Source organism: Tigriopus californicus, chromosome 12 (genome assembly GCF_007210705.1).
Source record: "Tigriopus californicus strain San Diego chromosome 12, Tcal_SD_v2.1, whole genome shotgun sequence".
In the NCBI taxonomy this organism is placed as follows: Eukaryota; Metazoa; Arthropoda; class Copepoda; order Harpacticoida; family Harpacticidae; genus Tigriopus; species Tigriopus californicus.
This window is the reverse complement of record NC_081451.1, coordinates 959,650-970,255: the sequence shown is the minus strand read 5'-3', so window position 1 is coordinate 970,255 and position 10,606 is coordinate 959,650. Positions and strand designations below refer to the sequence as shown.

The following is a 10,606-nucleotide window of genomic DNA, read 5'->3' as shown; positions in this document are numbered from 1 at the left end:
ACCGTGTTAATATTCTATGTCTATTATTTGCTATCTTTACCAGAAAATGCCTTGAGAGATAGTATCGAAAACCTTCTTTAGGTCTACAAATATTACTATTGAATCCTCGGTCTTGCTTCCTGAAAATATTTGAAGAAGTTTATGAATCGCATGAAAGTTGAGTGGTGAGGCCAAAATCCAAATTGGTTTTACAAAAAATGGTCCGTTTTGAACGGCTCAAAAATCTGTTTGAAAACGACCCTTTCGAGCACCTTAGCAAGCCTAAACAAATGTTAATGAGACGGTAATTGGTTATTGCCGTGCGGTCGCCACTTTAAAGAGGGAAAATACATGTGCTGCTTTCCATTGTTGTGGGAAATATCCTGTGGTCAAAGAAATGTTCATCAGTTCAGCCAATAGTAGAGCTATTTCTGCCCCTAGTTCTGTCAGAAGAAACATTTACATATTTCAAAGCAATCATTCAAACATATATCTCAGAATAATTCAAAGCAAAAATATCAACCCCTAGTTCCCTTTTAGTGATGTGTTTTGAACCGAAAGTCAGCTTTTTAGCTTCTAGGACTTCGGTTACGGCTCCAATCACGAGAGCGATAAAGTACAGGAACAAAATCAAACCCCGTAACTGAGTGACAAAACATGACCTTGCCTGTTTAGGTCTCGGAAGCAAGGCTGCTTTCAAACTCACTCCCTGACATTGAGTGCTCCTTTTTGTACTTTCTTGTCGTTTGATTGGAGCTATAGCAGAGTTTCTTCAAGCTAATTGACATTTGCCGGTTCGAAACTCATCACTGGCTCCTTTATTTTGGCCCAACAAACGCTGCCTCAAGTAAACAACAGGCTGATCGATGAAGGTCAGCTTATCCAAGGCTCAACTCTACACCTAGAACCTCGATAGCTAGACAAGGAGCCTCGAGATGGCAGTTTGTTTGTGGTCATGACACTTTAATATATTTTTCCTCGGTGCAGGTTGGCTGGTCAAGTTGTGTATGGGTTTGCTCAATAATTGGCGACAATCATTTTTCCTCCTTCACTTCTCAAGAGAGATATAGTCATTTTAAACGGAAATTTGCTTTTGGTCAAAGGTCATGTGCATCGGTTTTATTCACAATAGATTCTGGGGAAAAAAGAAGACTGTTGTAAAAAGGTACCCATTTGCGACACCAACCTTGAAGATGATACGTATACAAACACGTGAATCCTATAATCATAAAATTTCGGAAAAATACTTTGTTCGGACGCCGAGCATATAGTAGATTTGAATGCGACAAGTTGTCTAGACACAAGTCATCTTGAAGAGAAGAGCCGAGACTTGAACTTAAAGGAAAACTGGTTTTGTCAACCATCTGGAATTACCCTCAACCATGGAGGTCGCAATTTAACTAGGTCTTTCCAATAGTCATATACCCCGGTAGGCTTTGATCTTATGAAGAAACGGGTTAAAAAAAGATGATGTAAGCCTTTTCTTGGATCGGTTTTCACCGTCCATCCTTTCAAAGACCATACTGCTGATCTTTCCAGCCTTTATGCTCCACTTTTCACATATTCAATGTTTTGATTCAAGATAATGGACATTGGAATTCCACAATCATGAAAGAATTGACTCTATTTCACTCTAAAGAAGTTTAAACACCTTCGATTCGCTTTCAATGAGAGCTTGGATTTTTCTGGCAACCAATGACACCATGAGCACTTCAAAGCTTTAAATGAATTCATCTCACTCGTAATTTTTATTGAAATTTCAAATTTCAGTCAAATTTCTTTGTTCGTCCTTGTTGTATCACCCGTTTATCCCAAACTAAAGTTGGACAGCTGAAAAGTTAAATGATAGAGAAAACCGGCATGTCAAAAGGAGTTGCGGAAGAGCTAAGATTGGGCTTAGGCTAAAATTCAAAAAGAGATGAAAGTCGAAGTGATCATAAGGTCTCCTCCCCCCTTTGTAGTGAATCATCGCCTCGAATGGCGCTCCTTGAACCCAAATGGACACAACTTCATACATGCTAACACAAATATATTGTAAAATAACGGATCCAATGCGACATTCTCGCAATAAAGAACTTTTTAGAGAGAAAAGCTGCATGTTCGCAACTGAATCTTCTTCGATTCTTTCTGAACTCTGTTGGTGGAAAATGAGGTTGCGTGGTTAGCGTTGAAGTTTCTGTCGCTTAAGCTCTTTCTATTTCTCGATGTTCGACCTTCTTACGCTGCACGAAATATGGTTTGCGTTCTGGACTTCAAAGGGCGATTTGCGCGTCAGCCTCTACCAAATAAAGGGACAATGGGGCGAATTTCTCTTTATTGAATTATAACGAGTATGGTTAATTCTATCCTATTTTTATGCAAAATTAGTGACCCGGGTCACAAGAATACGCTTTCATGCATTGTCACGAGAATTTAATCTAACAATTTACCGGTTTTGGAGTGACACTCTGGCGTTGCAAATGAGAGCCCACGGTGTTACTCTCAATGCTGATCAAGTTTTTTTGCAAATGACAAGACTTCTAATAACGATTTCCTTGTAATTGAAACACCACGAATAACTTTTGTAAAATAATCATGAATTCTAGCTCAGATTAGCATATTAAACCACTTAAAACCTACAAAGAGATAACATTTCCAAAACCGTAATTAATTAAAGATGTTGGGAGTAACCTTAGTTGCGTTTCCAAATAAAAATTTCACTCAAATCCGAGGAGCAACAGATAAAATATCTCGTTTTCAAAGATTGCTTTGCATCAAATTTGACTACAAATTGGCCCGGTTATATCTTAAAGCAATTGCCAAGAAATAAAATAATCTTTTTCAATGCCTAAAATATCGAAATATTTAACTTTACTGAAGTATAGAAAAAGCAAAATTTTATTTGCAATATACCTTGAAACTTACTTAATATTATATTTCTCAATTGTGATGCCGTACTTATCAATCGCAACTTTATCAAGTTTAATCTTGAACTTTGACAAAATTGTATTAACGTGAAAAAAAACCTCGCGAGTACGTCGAAACTGATTATTGCAAAACGTGACAATTTTGAAAACTAAACAGTCTCATTTATAGTTCAAATATTTCAGGTACTTGATAGGATAGTGTAGCTTTTGGCACTTAGCTAAACTGAAAGGCAATTTTACATCTTTTGTAAGTTTAAAGAGACATTTTTGCGAGCTTTAGCTTGTAAAGAAATCTGGAAGAAAATGGAAAAATATTATCTTTGTCGTGTCATTGAAAAAGAAAATCATATTCCTTGGGAATATCTGGAAGTACAATTAGGCCATTTTTCGATCTTTTAAGGCGTAAAACGCAACCTTTAAGTTGAAATAACTAAACATGTGGTAAATATAAGTTTATGAAATTTGACATCAATACGTAACTTAGAGTATTTTTAATACTGATTCACTACGTTTTGACAATGATGCATTTTAAGGGCTTCAGGTAATTTAACACCCTTCTCTGACCTACTTTTGAACATGTGTATTTCACAAAATTTGTTCCTCTTGTCTCTTTGACAAAGCAAAACATATCTAGATGGCTTGGCATTTGAGCAAAACACTTAACCAGAAAATATAACCACCGTGGGCCCTTAATATTCATACTTCATGATAGTCCAAATATGTGTTAATAAAACGAAATGTTTTCGTATTCGTAAAGTAAAGAATAAACGGCTAGTAATCCAGGCAACAATAAACCATGCAAAATGTGTTATGTTTTACATTTGTTGGGTTAAAAGTCGGGCCGGCCAAAATTTGTAGATAAATATGGTCTTTATTGACAGCAAGTTTGCATAAAAAATCAGCCAAATTTGCACAAAAAAATTGCAAATAAACTTTCCAAACACGTTTTTGGGCGTGTAAGGGTAAGTAATGGTAAGTCAATTCTTCCGAAACTAACCATCCACCTCATGACCATTCACCCCAAAAATCATGAAAACATGTTCAGATGTGTCTGATTTTATAACGAGAATTTCATTACTCTAACAAAACTAAGTTCCAAGATTTAAAATAGAGTATCATGAAAACTTGCAACGATAAAATAGCTGTTTAAGATTCATGGAATGCACAAGGAGGTCGTTCATAATAAGTCTGCAATCTATTTCATGCCTGTGTCTAAATTTTTCAAAAAGCTTTGGAAACAATCAGGTAGTAAAATTTCACATTTTCCCCAAAACTTTACCATAATTCTTGAAAAAATATCGTGCATTTTCACATATATTGGTTTGATTTTGCTGAAATGGGTGAGCTTGCATAACGAATTTCCGAAGAATGTCAGATATTGCTCTTAAAATTGCAAAATTTGCACAATTTGCAAGATGCAAATCTAGGCCGGCCCTAATCATAAGAAATTAATATCCCACAAGGTACTTATTTTTTCAAAGAGATGGGAGCTATTGCGATAGTTACTAATTGCGTTACAAAAATGATAATTATCATGACTTAACAACGTTGCAACAATGAAATTCAATTGCATATAAGTGCTGATTTTGCTTCCACTGGACCTTGAGTACACAATTGGATTTGAACATTTTTTGGGACTCAATAGAGGGTCCCATTTTATTTTTATTGTCGGCATTAACTGGCATGTTACTTTTTTAACTTTTATGAGACATTAACCACGTTCACTTTTTGTACCACCGCAGGGCTGGTCTAGGATATATTTGGCAATTGATTCGCAATCTTATTCTTCTTTCAAACTAGTTTGCCAACGGACTTCCACCCATGTTCTGCCAAATGTGGTTCAGGGATCAAAAATATCCTGTCGAGGTTCCAGTGGCTTGGAGTAGATATCTTCATGGAAACGGGGTTCATGGTCATTGGCATCCCGAGATGTTCTTTGGACATCTCATCACGTGTCCCATTCCCGAGAAGGTCATTCACAAAGTCCCAGATGTGGTGACCATGGTTGCCAACTCTTGTGACAGGTCGTACAATGCATTGAAGGTCTGGAATGAGCGGCCAAAGAAAATGTAAGTGTCAAAATGTTTTAAGACTTGGTTCGAACCTCGGTGGTGGAAGTTGACCTTGAACTGCAAAGTATCAATTCCCTGTAGCAGCAAGGATGTCCGAAAAAAAACACTTCAGGCTGACAAGCTCCTCTTGCCCAAAATATGTGAAAGAATGTAGTCTGGTCGTTATCCCTAGGCATGGACGACGGTATACTGGACATATTTGACGCTGCCAAATGTACCCGAATAGTATAACGGAAAATTTATAAACCATTGACTCACTCTCGGCCAAAATTTGAAAAAAATCTTAGTCACGCTATCCCAGCCAGGCAGCTATTTATTATTGTAAGGTGGGAACATGGCAAGTTTTCCCCTGTAGCTAAAAGAATTATTGTCAACCTGGTTGTTTTTTCTATGATTCAAATTTTCAGCTGTCCACGCTTAGGTTAAGCTAAAAGGGTGATAGAATATGTACGAACAAGGAAATTTGATTTGCGTGAAAGAAAAGCCTACGAGTAAGAGGAATTCGTGTGAAGTTCCAAAATATTTATGGTGTCAGTGGCTGAGCGAAACTTCATCTCATAAATATGGTGATAAGGAAAAAACAACTAGGAATGAAACGTGTGCTAGGGCACCCTCCCAATAACCAACCTATTTTTCAAACGTCCAATATAAAGGGTTAATTTCTCACGTTGTGCTCATTAGCGAAAAATTGCGTTAGCAGTTTTTTGCCTTGCCAATAACAAAAATATGGCTAGTCATTGCCGTAGAGAGATGACATGTACTAAAAAGATTGCAGACATCTTTAAGTCATTTTTGGTCATTTTCAAGTTCAGAGTTTCAAGTTTCTCTTCTTTCTCGGGCTCCTTCGTTGTTTAATTTGCTTCCCTCTAATATTCGTAGGGAGTACTAGGCCTTGTTGATGATCCGGTTGCATCTTTCAAGTCAGACTTGGACAAATTTTTAGATCGCATTTTAGATCAACCCTTCATTCAAGGACTAGCTTGGTCTGCCAACTCAAACTCGTTGGTAGACCAAATATCAAATTTATTGTTTATTGTTGCCGCCACTCGAAAATACAATGGGTAAGAAAGAGTATAGGCGAAAAAAAACACGAACAATTTGGAAGGCATAGCAGATGGGCACAAGTACAGTTTAAGGCAGGTAAAGCTCTAGGCACAGGTAACCGACATTTCATACACAAATGGAGGAATGGGCATTGAATAGTGAAAATAATGATTGAAAGGTAATAAATAGACGAATTATAACCTTTCATTTTAATAGTAATAGGGATTACATTCCCTGTAGTGGTTAGACATGCCCGTGAAAAAACAAAAACCAAACTAAAGATTCATCCATGGTAATGGTAATGATGACATAAAAGCGTTTCGGCCAAAACTAGTCCTAGTAACCTTAAGCTACCCAGACGGCCTTTAGAGCTCTTTTGACCGTTGCTGGTAAGAAAGAAAACGGAAGCATTTGCACCTGCAAAATCATCTGTCCACATCTTGTGTTTATCGGTTCAAAGCAGTCTGCCAAAAGCAAGCCAATCTTGAATAAGAAATTTCTCGTTGCTTTCAGTAAAGACTTTGCGATCTGTGTGAAAAGCATGTGGTCGCCGTTCAAAGATAACACTAAGGCCCTTATTGAATGGATTGAAATCAACATCGCTCAAGGAGCAAAGAGCATTCAAATGTATGTCCAAACAATCACGCCCAACATCAGAAAAGTGTTTGACCATTACGAGCAATTGGGCTTGGTGGAAATTTTCCAGATGGAGTGGCCAGGTTCAGTTCCAACCTCAGCTTCGCCATGGCTTCAACAATGGTATTATCCAAATGTGACTTGGATCCATTCCTCCTTTGATCACTATGCTTACAATGACTGCTTGTACCGAAATCTTTACAAATTTCAGGTAAATCTTTCTTGGCATAATTTTAGCCAGTAAACAATTGCCGCATTAACAAGACTGAAGGAAGCAAGTCTATTCAATAAATATTCGATATATTTCTATCCAAGCCTTTCAAAGTCTAAGGGCGGCTTTAGACTAGGTTGAAAAACCGAGATTGATTCCGGTTTGAGGATTGAAGTGGGACAAATGCTGGGGCGAGTCCACCAAAGGATTCGAGTCATTCATTGTACTCAAATCGACCAAGAAGACTCTTATTGCGAAATTCACACCAAAGAATAAGATTTATTTTCACAAATCCGGATTGGAGTCTTTTAGAGAGGACTCGAACTCAAGTCTGTACTCGCCCCAGCACTAGCCCTACTTCAATCCTCAAACCGGATTCAATCCTGGTTTTCCATCGTAGCGCAAAGCCACCCCAGGAGTAATCAAATTTGAAGTAAAAGAGAGCCGTCTCATTGCTTACTCGAACCCTCAATAAAGACTTGGGTATTCCGATTGATTCATGTTCCACCTTCTTATCCATTTTTTTTCTAAGTCCAAATAGAGCTGATCACCAAGGCCGGAAAAAGGGGAAAAAGACAAAAGGAAACTAGCACAACATATTTACAAGTACTTGGCTTAATAATCAAGGGGCAATAAAAAGATGGGGTTAAAACTGCCAATTGGATAAAAGTCTATGTAACAGAGACCTTTGCTTACAAAAAAAGAGAAATGCATTGTGAAGGGTAAAGTATTTGAATTTGATTGTTCTAGTATATTGCTTTATTGGATCTGGACGAACTTCTAATGCCCACACAACATAAAACATGGAGGGGCTTATTCCAAGACCTGAAAAACAATGGAAACGATCCATTGGATTACTCAAGCATTATGTTCTACCATTTGTACTTTTTTGGCAACAAAACGGGACAATCCCAAACTGGACACGCTATGATGGATTCAGATCTTCGAACTGCTATACCAATACCACAAGGTGAGATATCTAAGTACATACATATTATCACTATAAAATAGTGAAGAGTAAGAGATACATATCTTCCCCAGGGAAAAAATTAAGGCGCGTTTGGCAAATATATCCAAAACTGGCCAAAAAATTGTCAAAAAGTGACAAAATCGCGATGAAATCGTGCAAGGCAAATGATCAAATTTGACTGATCTGTTAGGGTTCATGAACTAGTTTGGAATGAATCAAATATGCTTCTCTTCTGATATGAAACTCTTAAAAACCTTCTTAACGCATCATAACTCATCATAACTCATGATTAGACTCCAGCAACAAATGTTGTTCGTCCGTCAATCAGAAATTCTAGAGGGTTGAACCCACTGCTTTACTTCCCAATGCCTCGCTTCAACTCCTTCGCGCATCCGAATTATCAAACTTCAACAATTTGTGCTCGACGTGAAAACAACATATTTGGTCGGAGTCTACTGACGCGTCTAAGGGCGGCTTTACACTGGGATGGAAAACCAAGATTGAATCCGGTTTAAGGATTGAAGTAGGAGTAGTGCTGGGGCGAGTTTTTCGCAGTAGGAGTCTTTTTGTTCGACTTGTGTAGCGTGAAAGACTGGAGTCCTCTGCTGGATTCAAGTCTTTTGCTGAACTCGCCCCAGGACTTGTCCCACTTCCATCCTCAAATCAGATTCAATCCTGATTTTTCGTCCCAGTGTAAAGCCACCCTAAACAACTGATACAAATTTGCCCAAGATTTCTAAAAAGAGGCAAAAAAACGAATGCCTCCTGTTTGGGTCCAAAATCGTATTTTTTAGTTCTCACATTACTCATACTTGTATTTCTCATTACAGCTTGGCAGATCAAGGGATTTTTCAACACTCAGAGGAATCTGATAGTATTTAATCATTATACAATTGATTGTATCACAAGATCATGTGAAACGTATCACGTGGACCTGAGTATGGGTCAATTGAATCATTATCGATCTGATTGTGTCAAAGTGAGCATCATAACACCAGAGATTTGTAGCACAATGAAGAATACTCTCACCCAAGACACACTAACCAAGCGCTACGAAGACCCTGTGGCCCTAAATGTGTTCCGAACCTTGCAAACCATCGATTTTGATCCCATTTATGAGGGGTGATTAATATGTTGGAGCGAGTGCGTATTCTTTCCTGACCCTTGCTAACAACGAAGTAAATTTGCTTTGTGCAGACAATAAATTAGAGGCCTAAAAACTGTCCAAAAAAGGAATTTTTCATGAATAAGAGACGCTTTGTGCTGAATAGTGATACGCATACCTAAGTGTAGTGTTTGTAAAAAAAAACACCACTTTTTAGAATTTAAAGCAAACCCATTTTTCTTTCGGAACCGTCGGCATCGCTTCAAGGCAGTAGATGTTACGAATACGAATCCAAACTTATTCTTTTTCATTAATATGTTCCGTTAATACCAAAAAAACAGATTCAAGTGGCCTTGGAGATTAGATTGTTACACGAGAAAAAAGAGCGAGACTTGGCAAGGCGTTTTGTTCAACCCATAACTGCCAGTCTATACCCCGTGCATGCAGCTTTTCGCTTTGTGAGGACATCTCCTCTCTAGCATACCCTAGAGATGCTTAATATAGAAAGATCAGCAAAGGTCAGCTGATTCTCCTTCTCTCTGATAACACGATTATTCTCTTGGGTCCCTTATTCTTATTAATAAAGGGTTCTAAGGGCTGCCGTTATGGATAATTCTCCCAGTCTCAAAAAGCACCATCACTTTTTGAGTTGAGCTATGATTGGGAACCCTGCTAAGAGACTCCAGCGGGAGAACTGTTTTGATTTTGACATTTGATGCTTCGAATCTCGAACACGCAAGCAAATCAAAGTGATAATCACGTTTAGAGACTAAAATAAGAGAATGGCAACGTTGACAAAAATGACCTTGTCTGTGATAAGACCGTTTTCTCGGTGCCACATATTTCTTTGGTTCTCTTCAAGGTTCCAATATCTTCAAACCTTTCCATGTCATGTTTAAGAAAAACCCTCTATCGGATTTCAACTATCCCATCCCAAGTCTTATCAATTAAGAAAAATGTTCAAAGAGCTCATTTTACATTTCAAATTGCTGTGGTTCCCTCCATTTTGAAAAGCTGTACTGTCTAGAGATTGTCTGATAATTCTAAGGTTGCATAGATCAGGCCCCCTTTTTGCTTTATTTCATGCTTAATCTCCAAATTTTGGGATGACAAAAATTTGTGCTAATGAAGTACATCGAACCCGTTTTTTCGAGTCATCCAACCATTTTGAAAATTATGAAGAATATCATGTCTTTTACATTAATGAGCGCTTGCCATACAAATGGTTTGAGTTTAGTAAACTCATCGATTAACAGTGCATTTTGTTTAGGAGACGGTAGCACTCCAAAACCCTCGACCAATGAGAATAAGGTACCCAAGAGAAAAATCGTATAATCAGAGAGAAGGAGAATCAGCAGACCTTTGCTGATCTTTCTATGCTAAGCATCTTTAGCACACCCTAGTGTCAAACATAAGAACGTGATCTTAACCGAGGAATACGGCAGTAGTGGAGAGGAAGCTCTCTGAAACCTCGCTAGAAGACGTTCGATCTTCGACCGAGCGTTCCACTCCACTACTGACGTACTCCATGTCTTGACGTATGCCATTTAATAAGGGTTTCTTCAGGTCGACCAGATTTAGGGGAAGATCCTTAGAGCATCCACACCTTTTCGCATTTTTTACACGCCCTTTTCCAAAAAGAGAAGTGTGAAGATTTGAAACTCACAGAAAAACATCCCTAGA

General features: G+C 38.1%; 1 protein-coding gene across 1 annotated transcript in view; it reads left to right on the top strand.

Annotated features, from left to right (window-relative positions):
• Positions 1 to 9,272, top strand: part of LOC131892148 (uncharacterized) — a 20,569-nt gene extending 11,297 nt beyond the window's left edge. Inside the window, exons 2-5 of the mRNA XM_059241924.1 lie at positions 4,686 to 4,954; positions 6,515 to 6,848; positions 7,599 to 7,818; positions 8,649 to 9,272. Coding sequence (XP_059097907.1) covers positions 4,686 to 4,954; positions 6,515 to 6,848; positions 7,599 to 7,818; positions 8,649 to 8,944 — 1,119 coding nt within the window. The 3' untranslated portion in view covers positions 8,945 to 9,272. The remainder of the gene's footprint in view (positions 1 to 4,685; positions 4,955 to 6,514; positions 6,849 to 7,598; positions 7,819 to 8,648) is intronic.
• The last annotated feature ends 1,334 nt before the right edge of the window (positions 9,273 to 10,606 follow it).